The 14859-nt window shown below is 44.1% G+C and overlaps 1 protein-coding gene across 2 annotated transcripts in view; it reads right to left on the bottom strand.

The window, feature by feature from the left end:
- The window catches only part of COL1A2 (collagen type I alpha 2 chain), a 64547-nt gene extending 49893 nt beyond the window's left edge, over window positions 1–14654 (bottom strand). The window contains exons 1-4 of one of the 2 annotated variants that reach the window (XM_083705194.1): window positions 13701–14654; window positions 7645–7680; window positions 4241–4324; window positions 3786–3842 (exon numbers count right to left, since the gene is read on the bottom strand). In XM_083705194.1, coding sequence (XP_083561320.1) covers window positions 3786–3842; window positions 4241–4324; window positions 7645–7680; window positions 13701–13799 — 276 coding nt within the window. In that variant the 5' untranslated portion in view covers window positions 13800–14654. Of the gene's footprint in view, window positions 1–3785; window positions 3843–4240; window positions 4325–7644; window positions 7681–8713; window positions 8822–13700 lie in introns of those variants that run through there. The other variant, XM_083705195.1, reaches the window with a different exon arrangement.
- Window positions 14655–14859: the final 205 nt, after the last annotated feature.

The raw sequence follows: 14859 nt of genomic DNA, 5'->3' as shown, positions 1-14859 counted from the left end.
AATCAGAAGTATCATTGGAATGGGAGAATGGGTCCAGGACTATGCAGGAGAACATCAAAGCACCTGAACATAAAATTACTCGTATGTTGTCCATAATATATGACCACTGCCCTCTTAATAGCCACCATTAGCTTTAATATACTTTTTAATTTTCTCTAAGCATTTCTCTCTAGGCTTATCATTGAAGGATACTGCAACTTGCTATAAGTGTCTCTAAAACATTGTTCTTTCCCATTTCTTCCACTGCTCTGCAAACAGTGGAAGATAACTTCAGGAAAGGGGTCTTGGAACCAGCTATATGGCTGTACCATTCCAAATTCTGCCAAGCATTGGGCACTGTGCTCATACCATACAGCAGGAGGGAAGCAAATTGTGGCCCTCTAGATGTTGTTGGACTCACATCAGCCCCAAACAGCATGGCTAACGGTGAAGGAGCTGTAGCTGTAGTCCAATAACATCTGGAAGGCCACAGGTTGCCCGACCCTGCTGTAGAGCAGGATTGGCATTCTCCCAGCATGCAACAGAAGGGTGAGGAGTGAGAGCTACAATGCATGCTGGTGATATTGATGTGCTGGCTTCTGTGCTCTTGGCCGGAGGAGGTGACTTCTCAGCAGTAAAAATATGTGTACATCAGTGGCACATGAGGGGTAGGGGTGGATTGGCAGCTGCGCCCTCCTGGCAAAGCTGCGCTTGCCACAGTAAGGATGGGGCAGAGTGGCAACAGTGCTGTGCTTGCTTGGATTGTGAAAGGACAAAATGGCAGAGAGGTCAGGGCAGCTCTGGCTGGGCGGTGGTGGTGGTGACTCCACAGGTGCACGCAAACTTGTGTTGTCGCCACCAATTCAGAGCTCTGCTGAGCTCGCCGCCATCTTGCCCCGTCCTGGCAAGCACAGTCCTGTTGCTACTCTGACCCCTCATACATGCTGTTGCTGCATATACGGAAGGAGACAAAAAAATGTGAGGGCTGCCACCCTTGGGAAGCTGGAAGGGTGAATTGAGAAGACTAGAAGCTATGAGGTACCTTTGTGGAGGCTCACCACATGGCAACCACAACAATGTGGGGAGGCAGCAGAGGGAGGGGAATAGTGGCCAAGTTACACACCAGAGGCTCCCTAGACGATTATAGGTGCCATGTGGTAAACTCAGATGTGGCTACCACATGGTTCCAAGTAACTGGTCAACCTGCCCTGAGGCATTATGTCTTGTGGCAGTACTGTCTCTGGAGGTTTAGGGCCCTGAAGGAAAATACCCTCAATGGAGCCTCCCTTATGTGGAAAGAGGTGGCAAATGTACACTGAGATTTTTTTCAATTGTGCCTAACATTCCTAGACTGCACAAAGCGGAAATGGCAGAACTGTTTGAACAGTTGGTCTTGAGGCACTGTCCAACCAGTTTTACCAGCCTCTGGAACCAGCCCTGTCCTACAATGCTCCTGGGACCTTTTTCACAGTCCACCTATTTCTGAGTCAGGTTTGACCTTTGTGACTTCTTAAAAGAAGTTGCCCCATTTGTTTCCGCCATGTTGCAACCTTATGTTTATATGTTATATTTATCGGTGTGCATGTGTGTGTGTAAAAAACAACAACACAATATCCTCTCTCTTTCTAAAACGAGAAAGGAAATATCAGAAATGGCACTCTGGACAACTTCAGCATTCTCTGGAAGTGATGAGAGGAACCATCAGCCCCTTGCATTTCCTCTCCCCTTCCTTCTTGAGTGGGGGGGGGGGAGAGACACATATTGGCCTAAAGAAGGGACAGAATGAGCATCTCTCCATGCAAGCTGTATAAATAATCTCTCCTCAGACCAGACATGGGAGCATGAGGAATGGAAGAATACTCCTCATGCCTTGTCAAGGCTTCAAGAGAACATCTGAGGTGGTCTACAGTTTCCAGGAATTCAGGTACTAAATACAAAAATACTGTGTATATATTAGCATTTCGATGCAAATGAATGATGACAGTTCATTCTGGGCCTTTTAATTTTTTTTTATTTGTTGTGAAACCAAGTTCCTTCATGACTAATTTTTTTTTAATACCATACTCAGTTCACGTTTTATATAATCCAAAATATATCCATTTGGAAATAAATCTAATTCTATCTGGGCAATCCCATGCATCTTTACCCTTGGAAACAAGTTCTTAGTCTACTTTCAGTTGGCAGGGCCTTCTTAGTGGCAGGTCTATTCCTTCCCAGGGCACAACTTGTCCCTTGTCACTTCTGTTTTTAAAGAAGGCATGTTCCCTTCAGCCTGTCTTTGATGAATGTGCTATGCTGAAACTGTTTAGCAGCTGATGGCTTTTAACTTTAATTATTTTTATTTAACAGTATCTTTATAAGTTTTAAAATTGTTGCATCTTTATAAGTTTTAAAATCCACTTTGGGAGAAAAGTGTGCCCCAAAAGCCATGCCAGAATTTTTAAAAAAGTCCCACTATGTTCAGTGGAGCTTACTTTCTAGGAAATATATTAGAGCCAAACTACACACAATGTTTAATGCATAGTTTGCCCTTGAGTGCAAACTGCCAGGGCACAGGATCCAGTCTGGATGGGCACCCGAATGTGTGTGTGGAGGACAGTAGGGGGCTTTAAAAGTTTGCCCCGCACAATGGGTCCCACTCTGAATCAGGAAACCACACCTGCAGCTTGCATTGCCGGGGGAAATCTCCTATTCACTTCAATGGTAGTTTTTATCTTTATGCAAATTGCAAGTGTGGGGGTCCCAATCCAGATCGGGACCACATCCAAAAAAACCCCAAAACCCTACACACACACCACATGCCAAGGTCCCAATTCAGACCAGGTCCCTCCCCCTTCTCCTTGCTGTCCATGTTTTTTGGAGGGGATGGGGAAGCTGGCACTGAAGCACAAGTCACAAAACATCATGCATATTTTGGCGATTTAACCTGTTGTTTGTATCATAGCTGACATGTTGCAAAGCATGGCTCCTAACTGTGCAGGTGATGGTTTTTGTTTTGTTAAAAACTGTTATAACCACAGAGCATGAGACGACTTGACCATTTTTGATGATCATTATTTCAGCAAACCTGACTGCAGTATTTTTCCCTTGGACATAAATGCCTTCAAAATCAAATCAATGAGGTGAGCTTCTAATCAGGCGCTAAACTCCTTTCATGGGAACCAAGTTCAATGGGCCAACTTCCAATTCATTGGGCTTGTTAGTGCTGATGGCTCTAGCCTGTCTTGCCAGGTGGGCAAGAATCACAGGTGAAGAAATTAAGCGGCCAAGCCCAGCACCTATCACAACACATTACACCTGGCAGCCCATGTTGGGACAGAGCTGCATGGGTGGATAGGAGTTTCTTCCCTTCCAGCTCATGTCCCATGAGAAGGCCAGCAATGTAGTGGTCTCCTGGCTCCAGTCACTGGATTCTATCAGAATCTGCGTTGGAACCAAAGGAACACTGGATAGTTGACCTACCTTCCTTGGAAGTGACCTGGGTAGGGTGCAAAACTCTTCCCCAGTATGGGCTTTCTCCATTCATGAAGCACACTGGATGCAGGAATAACGAGATCCCATGCATTTTCTGAACACGCATGGCTTGCAAGGGATGACAATGCTAGATGCCTGGGCTGGGAGGTACAGCGGGCCGTATAATGCTGCTATATGGTCTGCAGGTCAGTTACATAGCAGAGACACAATGTGGGGAGATTTCTGTGAGCAGGCTGTTCCTGGGGGATTCTCTGTCGCCATCAGTGGCAAGACACAGCAGCCCAATTTGAATTTGTGCATGTACCTGTGCGAGAAAGGAAGCATTTGCTTACCATAGGTCCGGGGCCAGGATCAGCTGCTTTGGACATGTCATATTGAGCAGCAAAGTTCTGTAGGAGTTAAAAAGAGGAAAGCTAATAAAGAGCTTGATCAGAATTTAAATAATATACTCTAATCCAAAATGAAAATGAATGCAGAGTAACGAATTTTCATTCCTACATCTCAAGTCCTTCACGCTTGTTTTTAAAACAACAACAACATCACGAATAAGAGGTTGAGTGAAGGGAGACAGAAGGAATCAAAGTAAAATGGAAAAAGTTCCTTCCTTCCATAAATGTTTCTGTATCTTCAAGGATGTTCCTACCTATGGATCTCAACAGTATTTCTATACATGCCTGAGAAGATACAGCTAAAGATAATGGTCCCTGCCTTTGACGTGACAGGCCTTTTATGATGCTTCAAGACATCACCAATCAACTTCAGTAAAATAAAACATTGGATGCCTTACTCCGCCAAGACCAGGAGGACCAGGGGGGCCTGGGGGGCCTGGTAGACCATCTTCACCATCTCTGCCTGGTGGACCTGCTGGACCCTATGGGAAAAAATGCACAACGTTAAGTTATAAAAATATATAAATAGCTACTGAAGATTTCAAAGCAGTGACATCATTTAAAGTACAAATATATGAGTCTGCACAATCGAAACAGCTGGTGTTTCTGTACTTTACAATGTGGAAACCACTTAAATGTGTCACTGATTTAGTTGTGTGATCCTATGCATGTACGTTTATTCATATTTGCAGGCAGGAGAGAAGAGAATTGCAGCCTTAAAGGCCTTAATATAGGAATGAGGAACCTGAAGCTCTCCAGATGTTAGAATCATAGTGTTGGAAGGTACCCTGAGGGTCACCCAGTCTAATCCCCTGCAATGCAGGAATCTCAACAAGCAGTCTCCCATCCAGTTTGAAACCATACCAGACCCTGCTTAGCTTTGCAAACGTTAAAGCAGTTTTATTGCTTGTTGTGTTGAGGGAAAATAAATCCCATCATGGCTGACCATTGGCCATGAAGGCTGGAGTTGATGGGAGTTGGGAGTCCAGCAACATCTGGAGAGCCACAGCTTTCTCATCATGGGCATAACATGTGGAAAAGGCTGAGCACCTTAAAATTTTGTTGGCATATTAATGCTAGGACTTACTGGGTGACAGTCAATTAAGTTTTACTCAAAAAGAGGTCCATTAAAATTAATGGATATAAGTTAGGTCCATTAATTTCAGTGGATCTACTCTGAGAAAAATTTAGCAGAATACCATCCATTCACATTTTTTATGTCTTTAAAACTTCAATAATGAATTGATTTGAGGCTTGATAAGGATTCTAGCCACACATTGTTAGAGAAGGTTGTTCCTTGTGAGCTATCATACAAAGATTGTGCTAGGGAAGACCTTGCCATGCTAGGATAATTATACCGTAGTAACCTTTTAACCGCCTTTAAATGAGTACATGTTCTAACTCCGTGTTATCTGCTGTTTGGCTTTGGAGAGGTCCAAACAAGTTAATTACTTTTCTGATTTCACTTAACTGTTGCTTGTGCCCCATTTGGTTGAGCAAGTGTGTTTGCAAAGACAATAATCACAATGATTTTCATATATAAGAATGGAGACAAATTTGTTTGCACAAGCCTTAACTCTAAGACTGATGTTCTTAAATGGTATAAATCTCAGCAGAACAAAGAGTCATGCTAATTCCCATTAGTTGAGTAATATAGTTCCAGACTATATTAGTTGAATGAAAAGAAACATATCAAAGCATTATAACTCAATGCACTCTCTGTTTCATGGTTTTTCAACCATCCCATTTTGCTACAACTGCCAAGGATTGCACTTATCAATTCTGTGCTAATCAAAACACTGCAAATTCTGTGTTTAGCTGTGGATAAAAAGGTCAATTTTTACTAAGCCTATTCAGAGTCTAAGGGTATTATTCCAAATAACAACAAGCATTCCAAATATCACTGATGTGATTTAAATAATAATAATTGTGGCTCACATGTTAATCAGATGACCCAACATCTATTCTAGTAACAAGAGACTAGACTGGGATGGACTCAAAGTCAGAATCTTTCCTAAACTGGTTCTGAGTCATCAGATATTTCATGATGTGTGGCAGATACTTCTTTATCAAGTATCCATCTACAGACTCTTGGATTCAAGGTGGCCTCCGACGCAATAGTAAAGGGATCTTCATGTCTTAATAACTTAAAGCATGAAATATTCTGAACAACTCAGAATGTAGCCATATCTGCAGTGACCATTTTCAAAAAAGCTGGTGTGCATCTCACACAGCACAGACGATTTCAGGCTAAAGGCTTGGTTCCTTAGCACACTTTAGTCCTAAATCAGGCCTCCAACCACCAAGTCAAATCCAGCACATAAGCTGTTTATGGCAACTACCAGGTTTTGGCTACCTAACCTAGGCCTTCAAAACTTAGGGAGCTCTTGTCAGGCACCTGGGAGCTCCTTAATAACACAATACTGTGATAGGCATGGTGGGTCACAAATTGTTTGGGTTTAAACATGCTAAATATTGAACAGCAACTGTTACTTCATTCTAAGCTACTACCGAGGGAAGAACAAATCTTGAAGCAATTCTTGGAGGCCCAATTTTTGGCAGGGATGCTGTCAGGGAAAGACTTTGAGGGCAAAAATCCAGGGCCCCACTCAGAAGAGGAGGACATATTAGGGGTCAAGCAGCACATTTTTAAGTGAAAGAAGCAAGACACTTTAGGGAGCCCCTCCTCCCTGTAAGACTATTAAATCCAGAATCTAAAGCTACTTAATTGCACAAGCAATAAGTAATGTATTACCAAATTGCCCTCATAGTGCTTCACATTTTTCAAGGTAGCAAACACATGTTTTCCAATTAATTTGTTCACAGGGCGGGGTGGGGGGGAGTAATAGGATCAACTCTGGCTCCCTGACACATTGTCAACTTCATTTGCTACACCTGCGTGTGCGCGCGCGCACACACACACACACGTAAAGTGGACTCTGGTTACTGAGCAACTGCACTTCTGAGGCCTCAGCCATGCACATTCCTTGACCTCTGTGTCAGACCTCTGTGTCCACAGGCAATTCCAACCCAACGGATCAATCTCTGAACACAACCTGCTTTCCCCCTCTTCCTTCCTCTGAACCCTGAAGAAGCATTGCACCCAATATTACAGGGAGGGGAAATCAGGTCGCATCACCTGTGCAATGAATGAGTCAAATGGTTCTTCAGAGAGATCCTTGTGAGGGTATCGGAGAGGAAAAACAGCACTGCTGTGTCGGACAATGTGCTTGCATCAATGCACAAGCAGCGGGCAGGGGAATAAGCATAGGAGCTCAGGATTGTGACCTCAATTTCCATTCTTGATTTTATAAGGTTCTGACTCAAGTGATTTTGCTGGTGGATGTTATTTATTCACATAGGAATTCCAGAGCCATGAGCCTTTGCTAATCATACTGTGGTTTTATGATTGCTTTTTTTTGAAAAGCTATTACCTGCAAATCAGTCTTAAGACACTTCAATGGGAATAATAACCACTTCAGCCCTTTGCAATAGACCTTTTGAGGCATTCAGTAACACTCTGTCCAAATTCTGGCCTTACCTAAAGCTACACAGCCCTCCGGACCCTTTCCAAATAGTGCCCATAGCACTTTCCCCCCAAATAGATGTGTTCAGTTGTACACAGTGCAGCCTCATTTATGTGAATTTTCTCAGAAGATGCACACAAAAATAGCCATAACTCTGAACAAGGGTTGGTGGGGGGTGGTACCACAGGTTTTTCGCTTTGGACCATGCTCTTCCTTATTCACCAGGGCATGATTTAGATATAACAAGCAAAATGAACATAATCATGGTTCTTTACCCTATCTCCTCGTGGCCCTTTTTCTCCTCTGGGCCCCTGAAAAAGAACAACATCAACAAAAATGTAAATGAGTGTTTCAAGTTTTACGTGCAGAAAGCTATGGTGTTAAAAAGAACTGTCTGCTGATGAAAACAGCAAAACTAGAGCATAGGCAGAACTGAAAGGAATAGCTATTCATAGATTGAACACACTCTTGCTTTCAATGAAAACCAAGAGGACAAATATGCATAAATAAAAATGTATTATCAATTAGTTCTTCATTAAGTGACAAGTATTCATTTATTTTCACATTTGAGCTGCAATCCTATTCCAACTTTCCTCCGAGGAAATCCAAATGGAGCTTATGCCTCAGTAGGATTGTGCTGCTAATCTCCAAACCAAACGCGTATATTCCTCACAAATATTTAGTAATTTGCAACATGATCTGACATCCATAAAATCAGAGAGTCTCAAGAAGAAGGCTATTTTTCCTGTGCATACCAGATCAGCTTTCATGCTGATAAAATTATGGCTTCAACCCACTTACACATAAATCCTAAGCACAGCAGCTAAAGCCGCAAAAAATCAGTTAAATTTACTGAGCTGTATCCAAGTCCTACTCTTGAGTAGGCCTGCAGAAATTAATGGAAGCTACTAATTTAGGTCCATTCATTTCTAGGAGACTACTCTGAATAAAACTTAATTGGATTTTCACCTAAGGTTCACAGTTACTTTGGAGTAAGCCCCAGGGAATTTAGTGCAATTAGCATACAAATAGAGGTATAAAAGAAAAACTGCCAGTGTACTACTAAGCATCTCAGTTGCGTTCAAAAGCAAATTCACCTGAAATTAATAGCATTTACTCTGAAGTTCAGGTTTTCACTTTGGATTTTCCTGACAGTAAAAAGGACCTCTGTTTAGTAAGCCCCACTAACTTCTAAAGGCCTTTCTACCATGAAATGAGGTATTAAATTGCAGCCTTTCAAAAATTCTATTTTCAGCATTTCTGGGTTCTTTAAAACTGTAGCAGATACCCAGGAACAGAGTACAGCTCCGTAATTTTTAAGAAAATCCCTTAAAATGTGCTTACCCTGTGTCCTTCCGTTTCCTAGAAAGGAATGAATATGAAGTTAGAAGAAATCTAACGTTAGCAATATTTCACAGTAAGTACTAGACTCAGCCAAGTTAAGGCAGAACAAATTAAACAAGCGGTGGAGGGTAGGGAAAGAGCTATACAAGTTAGTATTTGCTACATCATGCAAGCACGATATTAAAAAGTCATACCTGAATTCATTCATGCTTTACGGGTGCTAAGATGTCTTTAACAGTTCTCTGGCTTTAAAATAGACTTATGAATCTCCAGAATATCTGTGCATGCAAGACCCTTCTGGCTACTGTGCAATATCCTCTTAATCTTACATTCACCTATGAAGGTAGCCTTTTAACAAGAAGGACGGCCCATTAGGAAACTAGGGGTGGGCACAAATCTGGGCATTCCTAATGATGCTAATCTGCAGTGGTATTGCCCATGCAATTCTTGGCAGCTGCAGTTAGTAAGTGGCCATTCAGGGGGGTGGAGGTAGGGAGATAATAAAATAGCCCACTCTTGTCCATTTTATTTTGAAAGGAATGATACTGACCTCATTTACATCTGGAGGGGGAAACAGAAAAACAAAAACAAAAAAATGGATAATGTTTAAGATTCAAAACAGTCTGCATGTGAAACAATGTACTGTATTTTTCCGTGTATAAGATGCCCCCATGTAAAAAAGGGGCCCCCAATTTTTGGGGATTCCAAATTGAGAAAATGGGGGGAGATTGTATCTGTGTATAAGACAACCCACAATTCTGAACATAATTTTTTAATTTAAAAAAACTAGTCTTATACACGGAAAAGTACGATAGTTGTGATTTCAAAGATGAATAGCAGGAAATGTAAACATGAAACGACATTTTTTAAAGTGGATGACATTCTTATTGCTGCAACAGATCTCTGACAGAAGGAGGGCCTGCCCAACTTGGAAAGGCTTTTTTCTGACCCCAAGGCTTGAATGGATGTATTTAATAAAAGGTTTTATAAGAATCAGAACTTGGTTCTACAGGGCCACGGGTGAAACGCTCAATGTGCCATGGGGATTTTTCTTGCCCCCACTGATGTCTGTTACACACACCAAAGAAATGTGACCCCAGAAGGAGAGGGCCTCCTGCAGAGCAAGATCTCATAGGATGTGAGATAAAGGGAAACAGACAAAACCCTCCCAAGCACGCACAAATGTGCTTTCTGCTGATGTAAGAGGCTCCGTGGATCACACATTTCCCCTTGAAAATGCTTGCAACGGCAGCTTTTGAAAGTGTGCAGGTGCTATAGAAAGCCCAAAACAGTGAGTTTAGCTTTTGAACTTGAGATGATTCAAGCCGAGGTCGTCCATATTCTTGTAAATAACATTAACCTAAACTTAGGACCCACTATTCCTTCACATTGTTTCAGATTATGGGAATTCCTTGAACAGGATTATGCTGAAGATTTGTATAGGATTTTCTGGAATTCAGAAGTTAAGTTAGCAACCCCCCCCCAAAAAAAACCCCAAGCCTCTCTTTCACGCTATTTAGGCTACAGTCCTAAACCCACATACCAAAGAGTAAGCCCCACTGTACTGATTGAGATTCGGTTCTGAGAAGGCATGTCTGGGATGGCACTGTTATTCTGCTAAACTTTAAGCCGGGAAATAGCCATACTTCGAAATAGCTTAACAGGTGGAATCCCAGATCTGGCAAAGCCAGGCTACTTAGGTCTGTATACCCAAGGGGAATTCGGCCTTTCATTATTATTATTGTATGTATGTATGTATGTATGTATTATTATTATTATTATTATTATTACATTTATGTCCCATCTTTCCTCCAAGTAGCTCAAGGAGGCATACAGGGTTTCCCCCTCCAATTTTACAACAACCCTATGAGGTAGGTTATGCCGAGAGAGCGAGAGCGCACGACTTGGGTTTCTCAAATAGCAACCCTCCATATGCGTTGTGGTGTGGCTTCTGTTCCAAGAAAAGATCAAAAATTCCACTGGGGGTGGGGAGGGCATACCAAAAGCAGCTTTGGGAATCCGAGGACTAGTACTGTAACTTTTATTACAGTTTTCTAACATAGCCCACATTTTGTGCATTGGACATTCTTATTTTAAAAACAAACGAACAATTGTCCTATTAAGCATTTCCTTCCTGCCAATGGAGCACAAAGAGCTAAGCCTGTCACTCCGAGACAGAGATGGGGAACCCGTGGGCCCTTCAGATACTGGTGGACTCCAACTCCCATCAGCTCCGGCCAGCACAGCCAATGATCAGGGGAATGGTGTACTTTGCAGTCCAACAACCATCTGGAGGACCAGAGCCTCCCCACCCTTGCTCTAAGGGCACAGGGAATTATGCTCTATTAGTTCCTGCTCCCCTGCTTGCTGTGAGATGCATCTGGAATGCTGCATATTACAGGAGGAGGAGGAGGAGGAGGAGGAGAAATGTTCTGTCTGAGCAGCAGAGCAAAAAAAGAGTCACGACTATGTACCTCCTCTCTGCAAGTCAGAGCCTCCAGAAGCTTTACTTACAGATTAGTACAAAAATGGGGAGGAAACGGTATCAATCAGTCTGCACACATGCATTCATGTGCCATGGAGGAATTTTGAGTGGCAATTGGGAAAAGCTGCTCACCCAGAGAGAATTGTTCCATGATCAGAGTAGCTAAGTGCAAAAGTTTGCTTATGGAGTGAAAATCTACAGCATAGAGCGCACTATGCTATTCTCTGGAGGTCAAGTCCAATTGTGTTCAATAAACACAATGTTTAGGATGGCAGCTCTAAATGTATATCTTAGACCATTGGTTGGATGAGAAACCTTGACTATCTCTTCTTAGTATCTCAAGGAAATAATCATTGTTTAAACATTTTAAGAGTAACATCGGTACAGAATAACAAAGTTGATACTGATATGAATGGGGATTCTGATAGGAAACTGGATTAGGGTGGAAATGACTGATTTTGTAATTATCAAAAGCATTTCGATAATGGTTCCTATAAGGTGATGGGATAAAGTTAGACATTCTTTTTGGCACGGTACTAGAACTTGTAAATGGAACTTGCTAGGTGGGCTTATTCATGGATTAGCTGTGGAGATCTATATTTTGGGAGAGTATCTCTAAATGTTAACTGGGTTGGGGAACCCGTTCTCTCTCACTGCCACTAAAGGGAGAGGCTCTAGTCGCAGTTGTAGGATTGGTAAAGAGTTGAATGCAACTGTAAAGACAGCAGTGTTCCTAAATTAATTTTGGCGAATGCTCAGTCATTAATTGCAATAACCCTAGGAGGACCCCTGGCTGCCAACTTGTTTCATTGAATCCAGTTATGTATTGGGCAGCAGGGCCAATGCTTCTGCTATAGGACAGCATTTGCCATATGCAATGTACAAAGGACTACAGGCGTTTCTGATGCATGGATGTGCTGCACGAGCCAATGTGAAGGCTGTACCTTGCACATATTTAAACCACAGAGAACTGGTATGGTAGTGATGCTTGGGCTGGACACTTTCCATTTGTGCAGCATGAAAAGTTCTGAGTTAAACAGAACTCTTTTTGTCAGTCAGATATAAAGCTAAAGGTTGCCTGCTCTATGCCAAACGATCATCACTAGTGTGGTGCACTTGTTAGCAAGTCTGGCTAGGGTATAGAAAGCCCAAGTTTAAATCCATACTCAGGTTGTGAAACAAATTGTGGCCTTGGGGAAAGGGCCACCTCTCAGCTGAGCCTACCTCACAGGGTTCTTGTGAGGATAAAACACCACTCTGATCTTACATTGGGGTACCAATGCAATAAATATCTATTTGATGGGACTAACCTGGCAACAGCTGTCTGTGCCAAGTTTCACTATTTAACATTATTCACATGGGGGCCTACAGATAATCTAAGGTAATAGAATTTACGTGAATTACCTGACAAGTGTGGAAATCATAAAAATAGATGAATTTTCTGGGGAGAAACTTTATACTTCTCGTCTACCAGAAGAGGTCGCTAGAGCTTTTTAAAAAGGGTATGTTTGGAGGATGTCTGGAATATCCATTTCGTCATATTTGTTTCTCAAACAAAAAGGTCAGGAATCGTACACTTTTCCTGGTTTGCTGTAGTTTTCTAAAAGCGCGTCTCCTTCCCTTCCCGGAATTAATAAGAGCAAAACATTCTTGAGCAAATCGCGACAGAATTTCTGCCCTCTCTCTCCTTGCGTGTAACTCAGGAGTAACTAAATTGTCTCATATATATCAACGTATCTCTAAAAGCGCTTGGTGGTCTATCTGGACTCCACACGCTCCACGTCGGGTCCTCTGCGCTACCGCCTCCTTCCCTCTAGAGGGCGCATTATGAGCATCCGTAAAACGCTGCACAAAGCTCGTGTACAACGCCCTAAAAAGCGACTGTTCTCAAAGACTTTGGGGGAATCTGTTGTTTTCTGAAATCCCTTGATAAATCGGGACAATAACCCGTCCCTAGCCCCAAACCACTAGAAGTTCTCCAAGGAGGCGATGCTGATAAATTTAGGAGTTCTGGATTTATCATTGTCATGCATTGCATCTCCAACCCCAATTTTGCTTTTCTCTTAAAATGGGGGGCGGGCGGAGTATGGGGAGGGGGAGAGAGAGGTGCGTGGGTGTGTGGGAGAAAAGACTGCTTGGCTTCTTGCCAGGACCTCTCCACATGAGCCCAAGGAGGGCTGGGAGGGGGCGAGTTTAAGCAAGCTCTGAAGAACTCTCATCCCTTCACTCCGTCTTATGGAAATAAGAGACAGCTCTTTTGCCAGCTGGAGTCAATGCAAACTACGATTCCCCCCCAAAGTCTAACTGGATGGGGCTTGGGGGGGGGTAGAGTTATAGTGGGCAGCAGTTTCTCGGGCTTTGGAGCATACCCAGATCTGCACGAAAACTTGTCCTTGCAGCTCCCGGAGAAAGGAAGCATTCGACGGCAGGGCAACATTCCTTAGGACGAAGTTAGGAGAGGATTCCGCCGCCGCCGCCCAAATCCCTCTCTCCCCACCAAACCCTGCTCCAAACAATCTGAAGGCACTTACATTGACTGGTTGCTAGGCATGAAGTTACTGCGAGCAGCAACAAAATCCGTGTATCCACAAAGCTGAGCATGTCTACTGTCTAGACATGCAGACTCCTTGTGTTTCAGAGTCCCCGGGTCGGTGGTGAGCTAGAACTTTAGGGACGCAGGCATACAGTCGTGGTGGCGAGTAACTCCAAACTTAGCAGAAACCTGCTGCCCGGGATGCTAAAATAATAAAGCCCTCGACGGCCCTATTTATACGGCGAGGGGGTTCCTCGCGCTGGCCGAGCCGTAGAACGCGCCGCAGCCAATGGGAGAGCCCGCCTTGCTCGGCGGAGGGGCGGGCCAGGCTGCGAGGAGCCCGGGCCTGCGTCACGTGACGTCTTTTTTCTTTTCTTCTTCTTCTCATTCCCAACCTGTCCCCGCCGTTTTGGCAGAGCTGCTGTTAGACGGGGCGGGGAGAGGGAGATCTGGAAGCGAGGAAGGGAGAGAAGAGGAAGGCGCAAGGGGGAGGGAGGAGGGGTGAAAGAGGTGGGGTGAAAGAGGTGGGGTGCTGGGAGGGAGGCAGGCAGGCAGGCATGAGCTGGGGATGCTAAATTGGTTCCATTCTTTTTGAGGACGTGGACACTTTGAGGCTTTATAAAGGAAAATCTGACTGGCTGCCTGGATTCTTTTTCTTCCTCCCCCCCCCGTCCCTCACACCCCACTTCTCCACCCCTCCCCCTTTTCTTTTGTGGCTTGCGCGCCTGGGAGGCTTTCGGCGTCTCAGGGCGAGGCTTTCAAAGCGGGAGCTGTCCAGGTCCTGCCATCGAGGTAAAGGAGGCGAGAGCAGGCAGAAGGACACGCCGACGGGGGAGCATCGGAAACCTGGAGCGACCTGGAGGCTCCCTTGGTTTTGACACCCAGCCACCCACCCCTCCGCCTCGCAGATCGCGCTGTGCTCTGGGGAAGGGACGTGGCTCCGCGATGGGGCGCCTGCCTTGCGCGGAAAAGGTCCCATGTTCGTTCTAGCGTTTCCAGACGCTCCGCCTGAAATCCTGGAGAGCCGCTGCCGGTCCGTGTAGACGCTACTGAGCCAGGTGGAGCCCATGCTCCGATATGGCACTTTCCCCTATGTGACTGACTCCTCAGAAAGCAGAGCGAGCCAAA

This window comes from Podarcis gaigeae (assembly GCF_964106915.1).
Source record: "Podarcis gaigeae genome assembly, chromosome: 12".
NCBI lineage: Eukaryota > Metazoa > Chordata > Lepidosauria > Squamata > Lacertidae > Podarcis > Podarcis gaigeae.
The sequence above is the reverse complement of the archived record's forward strand: the minus strand, read 5'-3'. Positions and strand labels throughout refer to the sequence as shown.